The sequence below is a fragment of the Aethalodelphis obliquidens genome, unplaced genomic scaffold (assembly GCF_003676395.1).
Source record: "Aethalodelphis obliquidens isolate GAN/ISIS:26980383/991018 unplaced genomic scaffold, ASM367639v1 scaffold33, whole genome shotgun sequence".
Classification (NCBI taxonomy): Eukaryota; Metazoa; Chordata; class Mammalia; order Artiodactyla; family Delphinidae; genus Aethalodelphis; species Aethalodelphis obliquidens.
Genome location: NW_020837977.1, coordinates 19950593 through 19971147, shown reverse-complemented (window position 1 = coordinate 19971147; position 20555 = coordinate 19950593). Strand labels below are relative to the sequence as shown.

Genomic DNA, 20555 nt, shown 5'->3' with positions numbered 1-20555 from the left:
TTAGGCTTTTCCTGGCTCTTAGTGTGACATATTATTTTAATCCTGGCCATTTTGCTTATTTGTTAAGAGTCTCTGGTTCTTATTTACTTATTTTTCTTTTTAGCAAGAAGTCAACTGTTTAGCACACAGGTCCTCGCCTAATTCTGTGGGCTGTGGTTCCACTGACAATATGACATTTAGAACCATTTTGGTGCTAGTTGGGTCTGATTGATTCATCTGCGTCATCAGGCTCCCCCCACCCTGCCCGCCACCCCGTTCCCTGATGGTGCTAGAGGAGGGGAAGGGGCTTCCCCAGGTCGGGTCCCTGCTGCCACTAAGTGGATAAAGGGGTGCTTCACCTAGCAGTGGGTGGACCACCCCTCTGTTGGGAAAGATCTGTGCTCTTCCTCCAAGCCTGGGAGGCCTAATCGGTTTTTTTTCTCTCTACCTTTCAGAGTTCTACTTGGTTGTGTCTGGCACTTTTTTCAGTGTTTTAGTTGTACTTGTTTGGGAGAGAGAACTTTATGCCATCTTGTAGGGAGCAGAAGTCATTCTAAACCATGTTGATAGTCAATCCTTTAATGACTGTATGGCGAGCATTTTTCTATGTGTTTAATAAATTATGTCCCCATGTTTATTAATTGCTTCTTCACTAATTATTCTTAATTCTTCTCTTAGTTTATGTGAGTTTTTAAATTATATATATACTTATATATTTTCCAGGTATGTTTGCTATAAATAATCCTCAGCTTTCTGAACTTCTTTTAATATTGCTTACATTTGTTGTGGTATAATATTTTGAGAAATTATCATTATTTAACTGGTAGAAATAGACCTAGTAATTCTATAATTTAGAGAGTTGAGAGTTATTGATAATAGCTGTCTCCATCATTATTCTAAATTTTCAGGGAAAGGAAAAGAAAATGTACAATGATATAGTGGGAAAATAATAACCATTTCGTTGTTGCAAAAGTGTTTGAGTGAATTGGAACAACTTTAATTAGAATTAGCACACTGGTCAAATCTGCAGGGTAATTTATTCATAGATCTCCAAATAGTGCATCATGGGTGCTCAATAAATATTTAGTAAATTAATAAATACAGTGGTTCGAGCACTACATCTTTCTGTAGACCTAACATAGACCATAAACTCACGAGAGCCTTGATAAATGTGAATGGAAGATGATGACATCGTGAGTGAACAGGGACCGCAGGATGATGGGAAGAGGAAGGGTGTGGATGGCTGCGTTCCTTCAGTGTTAGATCTTTCATCCCCTCCATCTGCCATAAAATGTTTCTGACCACTAGGGAAAACTGTGAGACGTGGAAAAGACAACCCATTGTTTCAAGTGTTTTCAATCGTACAAAAGTTTTTGCCAGCGTACTGATAATGGTACCATTTTTATTATGTTTTATGTTAGGTTCAGGTTCTTCGGAATGCTGGAGAAGAAGTGACCCTGACGGTCTCATTTTTTAAAAGAGCACCTGCTTTCCTCAAACTCCCACTGAACGAAGATTGTGCATGTAAGCATTTATGAATAATAGGTAATATGCTCCCGTCACATTTACTTTCTAAGCCATTATTTCCTGGCAGTAATTTATTTTTAAAGTTGGGATTCCTGCCTGAATGCAAACAGTTTTCTTTAATATCACAAAGCATTCAATTAACCCTTCTCCAAAGGGAACAGCTGTTGTCTGTGTTTCAGAATGTATTCACATTTAGTTATTTTCCAACCTATAACTGGGGAAATATTATTTACTTTAAATGTCATATCAAACATATACATTTTGTATCTCTATTAAAATTTCATTCATATTGTTTGAGGAATATATATTCTCTAAGTAGAAAATAATATTCTCTTATTTGGCTACTGAACTTACTAAATAAGCATTTACACTTCATTTGTCCTGATGAGAACAGGGAGATTGCAGGAAGCCCCAGTCTATGTGGAAATGTAATAATTTTCATAAGAACTACTTAAAACTTTCTGTATCTATTTTCATATTATGAAATAAAATGCATATTATAGTTTTTGCTAAAAGCAAAGAAGAATTATTTTTAACTGAGGCATAGTTTACATGAACTGAAATGCAAAGATCCTCAATGCTCAGTGGGATCAGCTCTGACAGACGCTCACATTTGCTTAAGCCACATCCCTTTCGATCACAGAACGGTTCTGCTGTGCCTCTTCCAGTAAATAACATTCCCAGAAACAGCTACTGCCTTAATTTCTTGTCATCAAGTATTAATGCAATCGAACTGTATTTATTCTTTTACGTCTGCTTCTTTCCTTATGAACCGTCTCGTGTTAACATATTTCAGGAGGTTATTTATTTACATTGCTGTACAGTATTCTACCGTATGAGTGTAGTAGAGTTTGGTAATGCATTCTCCTGCTGGTAGACAGCAGAGCTGTTTCCGGTATTTGGCTATTGTAAATAAAGCTGTTATAAACATTCTCGTACAAGGCTTCTGGAAGTCATAGTATTTTATGTCACTACTATAAGTACCTAGGAGTGGAATTGCTGAGTCACAAGACGGATGTGTAATGAACTTGCTAACAAACTGCCAAATACATTTCTAAGGTGGGCGTGTGTTTACAACCCCCCACTGTCCACTCCAGTGGCGAATGAGAGAGGTCTGGCTGCTCTCCATTAATTCCAATATTTGATGGTCAAAAATTTCTTTAGCTATTCTCTTGAGTGTGTAGTGGTACCGAATTGTAGTTTTAATTTGCATTTCCCTGAAGGCTAATGATGATTAGCTCCTGTGCTATTTGCATATTTTATTATCTATTTGCATATCTTATTTTGTAATGTGTCTGCTCACGTCTTTTCTCCATTTTTCTGTTGGTATGCCTTTATATTATCACACTGAAGGAGTCAATAAGCCTGTTTATAGTAAGCTTTTTGTTAGCTATATGTGTTACAAACATTCTGTGCACGACTGTCTTTTTTACCTAAACGTGTGTCAAGTTTGCACAACTTTTTGATTTTGATAAGATCTAATTTACCATTTTGTTGTTGTTTTCGTTGTATATGCTTTTGGTTTTCTGCATCTTTTCTAAGAAATATTTGCCTACCACAAGGTTGCAAGGATATCTGCCTACACTTTTGCAAGCAGCTTTACAGCATTGATTTTTATGTTTAAGTTTATAATCTATCTTATATTAGTAACGTTTTGGTTCCGAGGTAGGAATCAAGAATGAAGGAATCACTATCTTATTTCCACTAATGTATGCATCTGTTCTTTCACCAAAACCACACTGTTGATTATTGCAGCTTTATAATACTCTAGAAAGTCACCTAGGATAGGCTCTTCAACTTTGTGATACTTCAAGATCATTTGGCTATTCTCGATTCTTGGCATTACTGCATCCATTTTAAAATAGCACATCAATTTCTATTTAAAAAACTATTATGATTTGGAATGTGGCTGAATTTATAGACAATTAATATAATTAACACCTTAACAATTTTAAACCTTTCATTCCACAAACATATCTTTCCATTTATTTATATTTTAATTTTTCTCATCAATATTGTAATGTTTCCAGGGGGAAAATATTGCATATCTTACATTAAATTTATTTTAAGCATTTTATGTTTTTGTTTTATTGTAAATAATATTTTAAAGATTTAATTTTCTAATTATCTGTTGCTAACACATAGAAACAATAACACATCACATTTTTATATATCAACATTCTGCAGCATAGTTTAATTTTCTTATTAACCAGTAAGATTTTTGTACTTTCTCTAAATTTTTCTACATATAAAGTTATGTCATCTGCAAATAATGTTTTGCTTGTTTCTTTCCAAGCTGTATTTCTTTTAATTCCTTTCTTTGCGGGGGAGAGGCAGGTCATCTATTGCAACAGCTCGGGCCTCTTGTAAAATGCTGAGTGAAGTGCTGAGTGCAGACGTCCTTCTCCTGCTCAGGATCTTAGTGGGAAATCTTCCAGTTTTTTACCATTAAGTGTGGCATCAGCTGTGGGTGTTCATAGGTGCCCTTTATTAGAATAGAATAGAGGTGCCCTTATATTACTGGGTTCCTGAGGATTTTTCTTTTCCCTTCTTTTTTTTAATAGAAGTTAATGTTGAGTTGTGTCAAATATTTTTCCATCCATTGAGATATTACATTTTTTCTTTTTTTTTTATTCTGTTGATAGGGTGACTTTTTAAAAATTGATTTTGAATGCCAAATAAAGCTTGCTGCATTCCTAGGATAAACATCATGGTCATGGCCTACTTTTTTATGTATATTACATGTTTTAATTTGCTAATGTATTGCTATTTTTTTTTAAATCTTTGTGCAGTAAAGATTTCCAGATGTACTTTTCTTTTCCTGTAGTGTTTTAATGGGATTTTGGTACCAGGGTTATTATGTCTTTGTATAAGTTGTGAAGTTGTAACTCCTATTTCCAGAGAGAAATTGTTTAACAGAGATCATATCTCTTTCTTAAATGATGGAATAAATTCACCAGAGAAGCAATCTGATCCTAGAATTATCATTTTTGTTTTGTATGAATTAATTTCTTAAATGGATATAGGACTTTTTTGATATTCTCTTTTCTTCTTTTGTAAATTTGGGTTAGATTTTTTTCAATATTTTTGTTCATTTCAACTAAGTTGTCAATCTTTGCATGAAGTTATTCATCATAGCTTTTCATTATCCTTTTAATATCTGTTGATTTGCAGTAATGCCTCCTCCTTCACTCCTGATACTTATAATTTATATTTTCTCTCTTTTACTAGATCGTTTTTGCTATGGGTTTTATTAATCGTTCCAAAAACCCATTTTTGTCTTGGTTAGTTCTGTGTTATTTTCAGTGTGCTGTTTCATTGCTTTTCACTTTTATTTTTATTATTTTCTGTCTTCTGTTTACTTTGTTTGCTCTTCCACTTCTAACATCTTAAGACACAAGCATAGATCACTGAGTTTACATCTACCTTCTTTTTGTGCTACAGTTAAGTCTTTAAATTCCAAAGGACTGCTGTCGATGCATTACAGAATTTGATATGCTATGTTTTCATTTTATTCAGTTCAAAATGCATATGAGTTTTAAAGTAATATGTGTGTCCATTAAAAATATTGTCTCATAAGAGAGAAATGCAGAGAAAACATCAAAAGAAAAAATAGCAAATACAAAGTATGAACTTCTTAAGATTTAAAGAGTGTGAAAACTATATCTAGGCTAGTATAGCAAAAAAGCCTGTTTCCCTTCTTAGCACCAGGAAAACTATAGAATTTCAGGGTCATAAAAGAGGAGAGCAGCGTCATCTTTTGGGTTTTTTTGAGCACGTCGGTTAATACATTAGGAGCATAGCCTGTAATGATGTTTGCATTTAAGCGTTGTATGTCAAATAAAAATTGGGAATCAATTACATTAATAGATCATATTTATCTGCATTAACAACTCCAAAAATATAATGTTTACAGAAAAAGCAATGAATCAGAAATCAAGAAATATGTATTTTAATCCTGACTGAAACAATTACTAAATTTTAAAATCTTAGAAAAATCACAAATCTTTAAGACATGTATTACTCATCTTTATTTTTTTTTATACAGCAGGTTTTTATTAGTTATTTTATACATATTAAACACTCATGTTTAAAAAATAGACATTGGTAGGTTTCTCATGAGGATCTAATACGAAGTGTTTTAGTTGCAAATTCACAAAATTAAATAGTGTCAGTGAGGGTGCTTCCAATTACAGTGTATGCCAAGAACAGTTGTAAAGACAGAGCACTTACAAACTTTTTTTGCATCATAGAGTGTTATGGTAAATAAACATGGGATTTGCTAGTAGATAAGACATGATATTAAATAGAATTTTGTAGCCAAACAAAATCTTGCACCATTCTAAGTATGATTCATAAGAATAGGACACTTTGGGTAATAAAATGAAATAGTATTTTTTATATGGTTGCATATTTCCCTTAATAAAACCTTAATATTTATGAAATCAAAGATAAATATTTAGACGTAGAGAATGGACTTGAGGACACGGGGTGGGGGAGGGGTAAGCTGGGACGAAGTGAGAGAATGGCATGGACATAGATACACTACCAAACGAAAAACAGATGGCTAGTGGGAAGCAGCCGCATAGCACAGGGAGATCAGCTCGGTGCTTTGTGACCACCTAGAGGGGTGGGATAGGGAGGGTGGGAGGGAGGGAGACACAAGAGGGAGGGGATATGGGGATATATGTATACGTATAGCTGATTCACTTTGTTATAAAGCAGAAACTAACACGCCATTGTAAAGCAATTATACTCCAATAAAGATGTTAAAAAAAATAAAAAGAAAAGATAAATATTTGCAGGTCTCTTTTGGGGCCACTTTAGGTTTTAATTTTAATTTTTGTTTACTTGCAAAACTCTGGCTTTGATATAAGTGAAATACAGATTTATTTTACTACCTGGCTTACCTGATACCACTGAGTGTACTGAAGTACGCAGTGTAGAAGGTGTCCGTGTAGGACAAGTGGGCTTCTAACCAACGATGCTGTGACTCTTCCCGCAGGTGCACCGAGTGACCAGAGCAGTGGCACCTCCTCTCCCCTCTGCGACAGTGGCTTACACCTCAACTATCATCCCAACAACACAGTAAGAGGCCCAGGGCACAGTCCCCATGAATGAGGAGGGCACCCAAGAAAAATATATGTAGTTAGAGTTTGCACAAGCTGGTCTAGGACCCGGTTTCTCTGATGTAGTTGAAATCCTCGGCTGTTTTATTTTTTGAGAATTATGATAATTCAGGGAGGAGAAAAATAAGTAGGTCTGTTATTTTTTCCCCTCTCAGGTCTGTGTTAAGCCCTTTGTAAGCTCTAGAGATGACTTGGAGAGGTCACGTGTAAAATCATGCAGTCATTTTATAACATTGCATATTATATGTAATTTCATGTTCTAAATAGTTTGACATAATTTTATCATTTTTCTTTTGAAATTATTTAGCTAAAAGTAGCTATATAATTTGCCATATATTAGGATTGCTTAGCAATCTTCATGCACACCAGGGAATCAATATAAAGGGAGAAAATCTAACCTACACATTGTATAAAGTGTGAGGAATATTAAACTACACATGTATTTAATAATTGATACATTTGGCATGTTTGTTTTATAAAGTGTCCATTATTATTTTCCACCTGTACTTTGGAGTAAACAGGTTTTTTTTTCTTTTATAAATATTTTGAAACTCCTTGTATTTCACCCTTCAAAAGATGTACACATTCTAAAGACAAAACGATTCCCTCTGGTTAAATGTGAGACTAACAATTTCCCCTGTGCTCACAAACATGAAGAGAAGCGGAGCTCACTTTATGTAGAATTTTATCTTTCTGTTCCATGCATTAGGATGTATGTGATGTGGAGCTTCCTCTGACTTGTGTGGTTCACTGTGCATTGGAAACTCTTGAGCTCACTGTGGCACTTTACTCCAGAGTCCTCCTGTGGACATCTGCAGGTCTCCGTGGCCCTCACCGTGCAGCACTGCACAGCAGTGATCTCAGCTGAGTCCCACGGGCCTCCACATCCTTTTCATCTGTTTGTTGTTTTGCTCTGAAAGAGGAACCCTTGGCAACATCACAGGTTATCTCTACAAGTATAAACCAGCCCCATCTGGGTGTACTTCACTGCCCTTCTCTTTTACTTTTGTTACCAGAGAAATAACTGTCACACGATAGTGAATACTTAAAATGCGGGATCTTCAGAAGATGGCAAGATCTGAGTGCCGTAATTTCCTGTTGAGAGAATGAAAATACACGTCCTGTGCTCCCATCAGCTCCCTCCTCAAGGCTCTTACAACCTCCCACCCAGTCTTTGCCTCTTGCTTCAGTAATTGCTCTGCTCACCTCCGTCCCTTCCAGTGGAGACACTCTTGAGGCCTTTGATGCCTTTCCAGTCCTTTGTGCTGGGCGGTGCCCTGAGCCCCGCTGCTGTGAGTGTCGCTGCCCCTCTTACAGGAGTCTCTGCCTGGAATCGGTATGGCTGCAGCCGAGGACGCAGAGATGGGGCACAGAGGCAGCCTCCCCGGCCTTGGCAGGTGACACGGTGGCCACCCGCCCTCAGGAGCCCACATATAGCCAGGTGTTCCCTCCTCATCCACTTTCTCCTGAGAGCTTTCCCCACCCATGTCACTCACACAAGAGTCCCCATCTCAGCTCTGCCATTTACTGCGGAGTGGGGACCAAGGTGCCTAGGAATATTTTTATTCTAGTCCTTGCCCCTGTACCCTTGGACTCCTATGTAATAATAAGTGGACAGGGAGGTCTGTGGGTAGGAGCCATTCTGGTCCGTTTTGAACTCATTCCACTGATGTACACAACAGCATCTACAGACTTGGTTACGTGACCTGTGCCTCTATGTGGTTGCTCGCTATAATGTCTTCCTTTACAAAGGCATAGTGAGAGTAAGGAAACTGCTCAGCAGTTCTGTAACATGGCTGTTCCAAACAAATCCAGCTGTAAACTTTTCAAAAAACCTGTCATCATAAATTGTTCTTACTGAGTCGTGTCGTTCCGTTTTCAGGAGGCATATTTTATTTCCATTTTTAGCATTAGGATTGAACATTATTTGACATTGCTAAAGATCTTTAAGTGTAAGGAAATTAATGGCACTTATGATGTTTTAGACGACAAGAATCAAGACATATATAAATCAAAGTGTAATAAAAATAAAGACAGTAATTGCATTTACGTTAATTGGATATGTGCTGAGAACCTGCTCTGAGAAAACCCTCTTCAAGGTGCCGTGGGAAGAAGTCCATTATGGCTCCTGGCCCCAAAGTTTAAAATCCAGATCTGTAAACGTAACCGTAACGTAAGCAGGAAAATTGCAATGGACGTTAGCCTTCTAATATCAGAGAAAAGGGCTGCTAGAGGCTTTGAACATCTGACTTACAGAAATCAACAAAAATGGGGGACTTCAGACCAAACGTGAGCCCGCCTGGGAATCAGACCCGAGTGGGTCACGCAGGGTCGGCATCTGGTTGAGGGGTGGAGGACGTGTCCACTCAGAGGTTCATGAAATGAGGGGCAGTCGGAGCGTGTCTCCTCGTGACCCATCACTAAATAACGAGGCACCTGGGCCCCGGGAGGCGCGCTCCACAGAGAGTGTGCAGATCGCAGAGACGGGGTCCGCAAGAGAAGCACCCGGTCCTCTGCTGTGTCTGCGTCCTCACCTCTATCCAGGCCCAGGGACTCTGTTTTTAGTTCCTGTGCCTGAATTATTCTCTGAAGGAAATTTTGCGTAAGCAGGTGCCATTTGAGTTCCCTCAAACTTTCTGTGTATATTTTAAGGCAGCATTTTACACATATGAGAAAATAACACCTTGTAATGTATATATTAACATCACTCCACTTTCTTACATAAAAACGTAGTCTAGTCCTTCTAAGGGCCTGAGATCACCAATTTTAGCGTATACAAGGTTCTCCCGGTTTGCTAGCCAAAGTGAAGAAAGAATTTGCTTGTGCTCACCAGGAGACTTAAATTCAGACACCAGCTACCAGATTCTGAGGAACGTTTTTCTTAACGATAAACCTTTAATGATGCTTTTAAGGCAAATCCTTAATGAAAGTTGGATCAGCGCTCTGCCCTGTATGCTCTTCTGTTTTGGCCTGATAATTGCTCTTGAGGTTATCGTACGGCAATATACCTTGAATGTGTTACATTTTGAGAAGAGAGTTTATTTTAAAGTAAAGGCTCTGTAAATGCTGCTTTTCCCGTTCACACTATTAATATTATAGGAAACAACATTCTTGACACTGAAGAATAAAGCTCTTGAAAAGTAGTTACGGGCTTTAAAGCCATAAAAATTCTTGTGTTTTTAGATCATTTTATATACAATTAAAAATAACTCCGAGACTGCTGTTACACAAGAAGACTAGAAAGCAAATTTATATTCTGCTATTGGAATTAAAATAAATAATAAGGATAAATAATTTCCAAAAGATACCAGCTATTCCACTGTAAATAACAGATCTGTGAAATGAAATACATTAACCCTGATTAGTTCAGTAGCTGAAGTGAGACTTATCTCGTATTTTTTGTAAGAAAGAAACATGAAAGAAAGTGACATGCTTACAACTTCGGTACATAAGGACACCCAGTCGGGGTGCTGCGTCAGGACATGCAAAGACCACATGTGCTTTCACATCTGCTGGTCCATGAAGGCTATGAAATGTGATTTGTAAAACTCCTCATCCTCACCTATTGCTGGTTGTCATTCTCCATATTCCATTACCTGTGTCTTTTATGTTCTTTGACATTTTCTATCTGTTCAGGGAACAATGAAGTGAGATGATCTCTTTGTGCTTTTCATGAACGACAGGAAATAAATAATCTGCCTAAAGTTACGTTGCAAAACTGTGAAAATAATCAAGGCAGACGTCTGAGCCGTTCTTTCCATGGTTTCAGCTCTGACTATGGAAGTTAAATGCTGTGCTGTGGTGTCACAGAGACGTAGGTCGGAGTGAATCCTGGCCCTGTTGCTGGCCGGCTGGGGGCCTCGTGTAGACGCCTGACTGTGCAACCTGCCAGGCGTGGGCCTCGAGCACGGGGCCCGGGAGCAGGTTTCAGCCGCGCGCTGCTGTGAGCTTAGTGACGGGGCTGCTCGGTCAGGTCAGGCCTGGCCACAGAAACCGCACCCATTTACCCCAGGGTGTCACACAGGATTGTGGTTTCAAGTGCCCTCATGCAGAAAAGACGAGAAGCAATAATGTACTGCTTCTAGAAACCTTAGGTTTTCCTTTGGTGACAGCCTTGTCTCTGGAGGTGGGTGCGCTGTGGCACAGAAGAGCCACATAACTTGCCCCGGCACTCATCGGGTGGGAAATCGGGACTTTGAACCCAGATGGTCTAATTCTTATGGGGAGCCTCAGCCTTCACACGCTGCCCGTCTGTGACATCTGACGTGAGGGCCAGGAGAGAGGAAGCGATTAATGGGAACCTGGGCCTGTGCCTTTCAGTCACCACAGAAGAAGCACTGAAAGCAGCCGTCTTGCGCCAAAGGCTGTGTGTCCCGGAGACCTGTCACCAGTGGAGCCCCTCGCTCTTGTCAGCCAGGCCTCCTTGCCGGGTGCTCTAAAATGCTCGAAGGATTTCGTAGACTTTCATTGGCACAATGGTTGACAATTAACCTAATGCCAGAGAACTCTCAACCTCGAGTGAAAATAATGGAAGTTTTCCCCTCCCCCCAAATAAGCAATTTTGAAGAAGTTAATAACTGAAAGAAAAGTTAATAATATCTAGACTCACAGAGGTTCAACATTTAGACTAAAATAGAATCTCCTTCTAGCACCATCACTCAGAAATTATAGAATCTATAGCCTAGAGAGAAACCCGTCCGTGTCAGCAGTTCTCTGATCAGGTGGCGGCTTGGCTCGTACAGCCCAGGCCGACTGCATGGCAACGTCATTCCTGTGCTGGGGCCAGGAAGAATCCTAACAGGGAAGCTGATCCAATGAAAGAGACATGGATCAACATCTGCTGAAAAACTCAAATGTTATTCAAAGACGTGTCTTTTGTATACATAAGGAAAAAAACCTAAGCTTTTTATGAAACTTAAAATATATGTAATTTTAAACCAGTAGTAGTTGTCTTAACATTAAAACAATATAAGAAAATACAGACATTTTATTGACATAAACATGAGATTGAAACAATGGACAAAGATTTCCTGAGTGTTTGAGGGCTGTTTTATGGGAATATTCATTCTCACAAATGCTTTTAAGTGAGGGATGACTCGCAAGCCCTATAACAACGTTTAGTGCTTAGCAGATAGAAAATATTTGCTAATTGAACTTACTGGATTTTTGTCACCTCCTAGTTCACTGTAATTACAGTTCTGCCCCATCTTTCTCATTCTTGAATGAATTCAGTCGTCGCTACTTTATTTCTTCTTCCTTCTCCTCTGCCCATTTTTCATGTTTTCACTACAATTCTTAATCTCAGTGATTCCCTCCTCACTTTCTTATAGAATTCCATTAACAGCGAAATTAACAAATACACCTTTATTGCCAGCGAACAGGGATTTCCTGTGGTTTTCTATAAATGTCTTCTGATTGTCTAAGGGTAAAATACCCCTCAGATGACAAGGGTGTGACATCAACACCGAAAACACAACAGCACTGCTGAACGTTTGTTTTCTTTTCAGGACACGCTGTCCTGCTCTTCGTGGCCCGCGTCCCCGGGCCTGAGGTGGGAAAAGCGGTGGTGTGACCTCAGGCTGATCCCTCTGCTGCATTCCCGGTTCTCCCAGTACGTGCCCGGGACAGACCTGAGTCGGTGAGTTCATGTCAGCGGCCTCCGCTCGTCTGTTGATTGCAATTGAGACCTGGAGTGACATGACATGCCTTACGGGTCTTACCTTCAGGTTTCTAGAAGTAGGAAGACCCGCAGAAGAATAGCGTAATGTAGAAAAACGCACCTCACTGCAGGTGCTCGAGGCGTAGGTTCGGCTCAGTTCTCAGCCCTGCTGACCGAGCCCTGGTGACGGTCAGGTACCAGCTCCATCACCCCGTTGCCTCTGAGTCGGGGGTTAGCTCAGTGGCTGGCTCGGCTCTGCTGCCACCAGGGAGGGTGGGCGGCAGGGGCCAGCGGCCACCGCCTTATCGCTGCCGGGCAGCGGTGAATGCTCCGCTCTCCACGGAGCTCGGCTGACGGAGGGCAGCGGAGGGAGCGGGGGCTGAGGGCAGTCGGCCGGCTCCCCCCACCTCACCCCCCCACCTCACCCCCCCACCTCACCCCACCACCTCACCCCACCTGGGGGATGACGGGTGGGTTGGAGCCTGAGGTCCTGCTGGGCCAGCGCGGTCAGCATGGGAAGGGGGCAGAGGGCTGAGCAGCTCCATCTCGGGCCGCCTCACTCAGTCTAACGGCTGCAGGCGGGTAGGGAGCCTCAGCTCTCCGCTGGACCTCACGCTACCGGGACGGGGCGGGGGCTCGGAGCGCTGCTTGGTTCACGCGGGTGGGGATGGGCAGGGCAGCTTGCCGCTCGACGCCTTGAACACCAGCAGGCGGGGACGGGAGGACAGGGGCAAGACCAGCTGCTGCTCTGCCTGCTGGAACCCTGGGGGGAAGGGTGGCGGTGCCACTGACGTTGGGCCAGATTAGGGCAGGCCGCCAAAAAGGTGGAATGCTTCTAGCCCGCTGCTTTGCTAGCCTTCGCACTACGAGGACAGACGCTCCTGGAAGCACTTTCTTGTCTTGCTCTTGGTCATCCTGGATGGAGACCCTGGAGGACCCTGCCTAGGATACACGGGAGGCGACAGGGAAGTTCAGGAGACTGACCCCCCAGTCACCTCTCAGCCGCACGGCCCCGGCAGTCGCCCTACCCTTCCACCTTTCAGGAGCTGCCTGTGCTGGCCCTCGGGTCACGTTCAAGGTCCTTTAGTTGTATTAGGAGCCCTTGGGAGGGGTGGGCTGCTCTCCCTTGCCCGGGATTGGAGGCTCACCGGTACTGATAGTCAGATATTTTTATTATGTATTTAATAGTGTTTCCTAATTTTTGTTACAATTAATTCTTTGACCCACGGGCTATTTACAAGTGTATTGCAAAATTTCAAAATAGTTTCAGATTTTTAAAATTCTCTTTTGTTATTGCTTTCTCGTATGATTTCATGCTGAGTGCTTTCAGCCCTTTGATATCTGTTGAGACTTGATTTCACCTAGGATATAAATAATTTTGACGGGTGTCCCATATGCACTTCAAAGAATGTGCAGTGTCGGGCTTCCCTGGTGGTGCAGTGGTTGAGAGTCCGCCTGCCGATGCAGGGGACGCGGGTTCGTGCCCCGGTCCGGGAAGAGCCCACATGCCGCGGAGCAGCTGGGCCCGTGAGCCATGGCCGCTGAGCCTGGGCGTCCGGAGCCTGTGCTCCGCAACGGGAGAGGCCACAGCAGTGAGAGGCCCGCGTACCGCAAAAAAAAAAAAAAAAAGAATGTGGAGTGTCACTTTCCTTAGTTCAGTGTCTACGTATTTCAACTAGGCTGTATTTGTTCATTAGGGATTCTCATCCTCTGTGTCATTGATGATGTTTTTGTCTGTTTATCATCTCAGATACTGAGGGAAATGCATTCGTCTCGCAGCGTGATGGTGGCTTTGTGTGTTTCTCCTTTAAGTGTGTCATTACTTGCTTTATATATTTAATTCTATATTATCGGATACAAACAGATTTAGATTTTTTACAATTTCCTGATGATGACCCTTTTCTCATTATGAAATGTCCTATATCTCTGGAATTTTTCCTTACCTTCAAGAATTACATCAGGTATCTACACTGTATATTCTTTTATCCATTTCTTTCAACTCTTTTTAGCCCTGTGCTGTAATGTGTCTCTTCTGTGTCGCATATACTTTTTTTCTTTTTTTTTAAATTCAAAGTAATGATCTTAGTATTTTAATTGGATTATTTAGTCTAGTTGCTTTTTTTTTTTTTTTTTTTTTTTGTACGCGGGGCTCTCGCTGTCGTGGCCTCTCCCGTTGCGGAGCACAGGCTCTAGACGCGCAGGCTCAGCGGCCATGGCTCACGGGCCCAGCCGCTCCGCGGCATGTGGGATCTTCCCGGACCGGGGCACGAACCCACATCCCCTGCATCGGCAGGCAGACTCTCAACCACTGCGCCACCAGGGAAGCCCTAGTCTAGTTGCTTTTAACATAATCACTGGTATATCAGAGATTATATCTGCCATCTTAGTATTTGCTTTCTATTCAACACTCTAGTTTTTGTTTTTAATAATTAAAATTTTTGTTTTGAGATACTTATATTCATATGCAGTTGTAGAAATAATAGAGAGAGATTACATTTTTTTTTGCCCATTTTCCCAAATGGTAACATCTTGCAAAATTATGGTACAACACCCCATTTAGGAAACTGACATTGACAAAATCCACCACTCATTCATGCAGATTTCACATGCCTGAGTGTGTAACAGTGTGTGTGTGTGTGTCTGTGTGTCTGTGTGTCTGTATGTTTAGTTCTATAGAATTATATCACATGCTCATGTTCTCATATCCACCAACCCAAGCACAAGGTGGAAGAGTTCCATCACCACAAGAACCCTCCTGTTGCCTTCATGCCAGCATCCTTCTTCCCCATCACATGACAACTCACTACTCTGTTCTTCACCTCTAATTATCTTGTCATTTTAAGAACATTATATAAATGGAATCCTACATTATGTAACTGTATTGGATTGAATTTTCTCACTCGGCACAATTCTTCGGTAATTCCTCCTAGTAGTTGCATTTTTCAGTTGTTTATCCCTTTTTATTTCCGATAGTATTCTGATAGTATGGATGTATCACATTTTAAAAATTCATCCCTTAAAGGACATCTGGGTTGTTCCAGTTAATGCTAAATAAGGATGCAGTGAACGTTTGTGTGGGTTATTGTGGGAGTGTGCATTTTCATTTCAAGACCTCGAGTACTTGGTTGTGTGGTAACTGCATGTTTAGTTTATTGAGAAACAGACACATTGTTGTGTAGGTGGCTGTACAGTTTTACATTCCCACCAGCAGGATATGAGCCATCCAGTTTCTCTACATCTTTGCCAGAATTGGGAGTTGTTGCTGTCTTTTACTTTACCGTTCTTACAGGTATAAGATATAGGTATGACATATCACTGTGACCTGAATTTGCATATCCTAGTGATGTTCAGCATCTTGTCATGTGCTTATTTATCACATGAAATCCTCTTTGGTGAAATGTCTCTTTGTCTTTCGACCATTTTGTAATCGGCTTTGCTTATATATTTTTATTTATTTTTTTACTGCTGAGATTTGAGAGTTTTATATATATTCAAGAAAAAAGTCCTTTGTCTCAAGACACTAGTTTTGGTATTCTATTTTAACTTTTTTCTTACTTTCTGAAATAATTAAACATTTTTATTTTTTAATATTCCCTCTATTATATTGTTATATATGCATTCTTTTGTTTTGTTTTAGTTATTGCCTAAACGTTACACCATATGTCTTCGTCCTTCCAGGCTGCTATAACAAAATCCAGCAGATAATAACAGCAACAAACAACAGAAATTTGTCTCTCGCAGTTCTGGGTGCGGAAGTCCTAGATTAAGGCACCCAGATCATGTTCTAGTCCTTTGATGAGGCCCCCCCACCCCTTCTTGGTTCATACCTGGTGTCTTCTCACTCTGTTCTCACTTGGTGGAAGGGTCAGGGATCTCTCTGGAAGCTCTTTTATAAATCACTAACCCCATTTCATGAGGACTCGCCCCCCATGGCTCTAGCATCTCCCCAAAGCCCCACCTCTCAATACCATCTCGTTGCTCACTAGGATTTCGAAACGTGAATAGGAGGTGGGGCACCAACACTCAGACCATAGCGCCATCCATACATGATTTATTAGTGTTTAATGCAATTTATTAATTTTGCCTCTTTCAGAAAATTCTAGAAACTTAGAACACTTTAGCTAATTCCTTTATTTCTTTCTTGTCTTTGGGCATATAGATAGATAGATAGATAGATTTGAATTATATATGTAGCTTAAAATCTTATTATTTTCAGCTATTATTCGTATCCTAACTTTAATCTTTCTGTTTCTCTTTATTTTTTTTCTTTTGTTTCTATTTTTCTTCTGCTTTAAGAACTCTTGAAATATTTCTGTTAGTGGTATTTTTAATGTGTATACTTGTTTTCTTTTGTTTTGTTTTTACTTTAAAAAGTTTATGGAGTTACATGATTTAAAAATGGTTAGCAAAGCAATTTATGAGGAAAAGGAAACTGTGTGGATCCAGATTCTTACATGTCTACTTTCATGGCACCTCAACACATCAACCGCTTTTAGCAACTGAATTAATTTCACTCCGTAAATACGACAGTAATAAGCAGTTATAAACACAGCACTGTTCTGAGTGGATTGCACAGCACTCCAGCTTGTTCCCGCATTCACTCAGTAAGTACTGATTTAATGTCTCCGTAGGAGGTGTTGTGTTTGCTTTTTTCTGTGAAGGAGCTCACAGTCCAGTGGCAGCTGAAGCAGGGGATGAAAAAGAAAAGATAAATGATTGGCCCAAGATGACAGATATACAAAATTGTGGAGCTTGGTTCGAAACCTAGGATATCATGTGCTGGCTGGTTTGGCCACGTCCCATAATCTTAACTCTGATGATGTGATGCGTCTCGTATTTAATGGCAGGAAAGTTGTGTTACTGTCATATACTATTATGTAGCCTGAATTAGAACATCACACTATTTTATCAGTGGTGAGACAGTGTATGTTCATCGTATAGTAATGATTTAGAAGTACATGTCTCATTTCAGTTTTGAAGTATCAAAATATGACAGAACATTGCAGTGTCAGGGAATTAGAATGGGAAGGTTATTAAGGAGAAGAAAGTGGTTGATGGTATTAACTACAGAATAGAAATACTGAATAGACTGAGAAACAGATTAAGCTGAAGGTGACTTTGGCTAGAGTAATTATTGGAGTGAATTGGATAGAAAAAAATGTTTGTTATGAGAAGGATAGTGACGGTAAAGTAAGGGAAACAGTGTGTAAGGATACGTCACCTATAGTGTGATGGGGGAAGGGATAGAAAACTTAAGGCGTCTCCTGCTCGTGCTTAGTGGCCAAGGGGAAGGAGGAGACACAGCGGCCCCATTGGGTGCACCATTGCCTTTGCTCTTCCATCGCTCTGTCACAGGTGGTGCTGTGCAGATGTACTGGGAGTCGCTGAACGGATGGACTTTCCTCCATCTTCACAGACAGGCCAGCAGGTCCACCAGGACTTCGCTCTATGTGGAGCCGGAACAATTGATGATTTAAAAAATATATTCAACTAAATAACATTAAGATCCTAGTTGATTTCACCTACTCTATGAGCCACGCAGTGTCCCCTTGTATATGTTTGGAAGTAAGATGTCCTTCAGTAGGGGGACGGATAAATAAACTATGTACACCCAGATAGTAGAATATTATTCAGCCCTAAAAAGAAATGAACTACTGAGCCATGAAAAGACACGGGAGAACCACGGATGCATGTCACTAAGTGAAAGAAGCCAATCTGAAAATCCCACACACTGCTTCCAACTATATGACCTTCTGGAAAAGGTGAAACTATGGAGACAGTAAAAACATCCGTGGTTGCCAGCGGTTGGGAGGTGGAGAGAGACGAAGAGGCAGAGCAGAGATACTTGGGGGAGTGAAAATACTCTGGATTATGTTATAATAATAGATATATGTCATTACATATTTGCCCAAACCCATAAAATGTGGGACACCATGAGTAAACCCTAATCTAAACTATGGACCTTGGGTGATATGACATGTCGATGTAGGCTCATTAATTATAACAAAAGTGCAACTCTCTTGTGGGAGATGTTGATAACAGAGAGGGTGTGTGTGTGTGTGTGTGGCAGGAAGTCTATGGGAAATCTCTATACTTTGTCCTCAATGTTGCTATAAACCTAAAACTTCTCATTACAAAAGTCTTTAAAATGTGAGGTACGCAGGACAAATGCTGCCATCTTCATTTTACACAGAGAGAAATTAGAGGTCGGAGAGTGGCGTAAAGTCAAGGTACCTGCAACACCTCACAGATTTTAACTGAAGCGGGACAGAAGGGCATTGCGCACAAAGAGAACAGCGGGGAAAAGCCTCTGTTGGATAAAAGTTCAGGGCTCGTGTCGGATTGGTGAATTTCAGCTTTGGAAAATAGGTAACAACATGGTTTGGAAGAGCTTCTGTACCACCTCACCAAACAGTTCAGGTTTTGAGCCTGAACCCTAAAACCTGTGATGAGATGGTGCCCCAAGGTAGCATCACGAGCAGAAACGATCTGAACTCAGTGACAAACAGCACTTTGCTGGAATCATTAACCCGAGCGGGTTTGTTTGTTTGTTTGTTTGCTTGCTTGCTTGTTTTAGTTTTTCCTTTCCTTAATCATCTCCCCAAATTGTTAATAACCAGATCAAGAATAATGGCCCGTTTTTCAAATACTGCTTGAGTCAGTGCTGTCCTACACACAGAGAACCACTCTCACAGGGCAATCTTTCTTATGTTCCTCCTGAGTACTGGGATGCCCTCCTTGCTTCTGTCCTGCCTTCATTCACATTTTTCCATGTTCTTATCCAGCACAGAGAGAACATATTTGTATCATAAAATGCAATATGATCCTTTCACTCCAAAGAGCCAGTGTTCCCACGGCCCTGCCTGACTCGGGATTGGTCGGAAATGCCGCCCCGTGATTTGCAAAGCTCTCGTCGATCAAGCTGGGCTTTACTGCCACCTTCACGACTCACCGCTGCCCCAGACGCACATCGCAACGAGCCGAACAGCCCCTGTTTCTCACAACCTCTCACGGCTTCACGCTGCTCTTTGGTCCCGGAGTAACTACCTCCCATCCAAAATGTGCACTTTCTCTCCTCTGCCGCATCTAAGCCATTCATCCAGTTGGATCCAAAACCCAGGAGCAATGTGGAGTCTAGCTGCTCCCTCATATTCTGTGAAAGGAAGCAATCACTGACCCGCAGACTTCCTAACGCCTTTATAAATCCCGTGAGCTCACCGTTTTATTTTCACTCTCACTAACACATGTGTATTTTGGTCCCACGTCATCGCGTAGCTGCCGGGTACCCGACATGGTGTGACAGGACCGCCCACTCCCCACAAATCTGACCGTGGGAGGCCTCCAGGGAGGCTCAGCCGTGGGTCCCGCGGGCTCTCAGCTCCTTCCGGGATGTTCACACCCTGCTCCGAGCCTGCCTGCTTCCCCATGATGTCCCCACTCCCTTTCCGGACAAGGCCATCTAGCCGCTCCAAACCTGTGTAGCTGAGTCTCTACAGCTCTCACTCCTCCCACTCGAGGTGCCGTCTCCGACGCACTCCTCACAGATTCAGCGTCTCCGACACGTGCCTTCATGTGGCATATACGATGCACAGTGAGTCAAACATGAATAACTCAGCTGTAGTCATAAGACATGTCTGTGTTTTCATGTCAACGCATATTATGTTGAAAATTATTTATGACTATTTTTAGTGAGCAGTCTATTTTTCATACAAAGAACGACTAAGTTTGTATTTTAAATGACTAAAACTACTCTGAAATTCAGCAACATTTGAGAATAACTTTTGCTGCCAGAGTTGTGATCAAGAATCCTTAGAAAAACAGAAAAAATGATTCTGAGCAGAAAGTGGACAATCTGCGCTCAGAAGTTCAGATTTTCCAACTGTAATCATGTCACTGCTTTTTTCAGCCTGTGTGTGTGTGTGTGTGTGTGTGTGTGTGTGTGTTTGTGTGTGCAAAGAATCATAATTTAGTCTAAGAATCCTCAAGACTACTGCAAATATTGTTAAGGTTTAATGTTTCCAAGTTACTACAACACTAACTTAATGGCTAATGTAGTTTATTGATTTCAGAGACTATGTGATCAAATAAGATAAAACAAATAAATTTTTTTTTTTTTACGATTACTGATTATCTTGACTCAAAGAATTACATTTTCTAAAAGCTGCAAATACGGCCACAGCACTGCAGTTCTTGCTAAGTGCTGGGTGACACATTCTTGCAAAACTCTCTCAAATATTGCATCAAGTCCACACATTAATGTC

General features: G+C 41.0%; 1 protein-coding gene across 2 annotated transcripts in view; it reads left to right on the top strand.

The window, feature by feature from the left end:
• The window catches only part of SNTG1 (syntrophin gamma 1), a 202035-nt gene that overhangs the window by 72459 nt on the left and 109021 nt on the right, over positions 1 to 20555 (top strand). For both annotated transcript variants that reach the window (XM_027127875.1, XM_027127874.1), the window contains exons 7-9: positions 1401 to 1503; positions 6512 to 6594; positions 12143 to 12273. In XM_027127875.1, coding sequence (XP_026983676.1) covers positions 1401 to 1503; positions 6512 to 6594; positions 12143 to 12273 — 317 coding nt within the window. The remainder of the gene's footprint in view (positions 1 to 1400; positions 1504 to 6511; positions 6595 to 12142; positions 12274 to 20555) is intronic.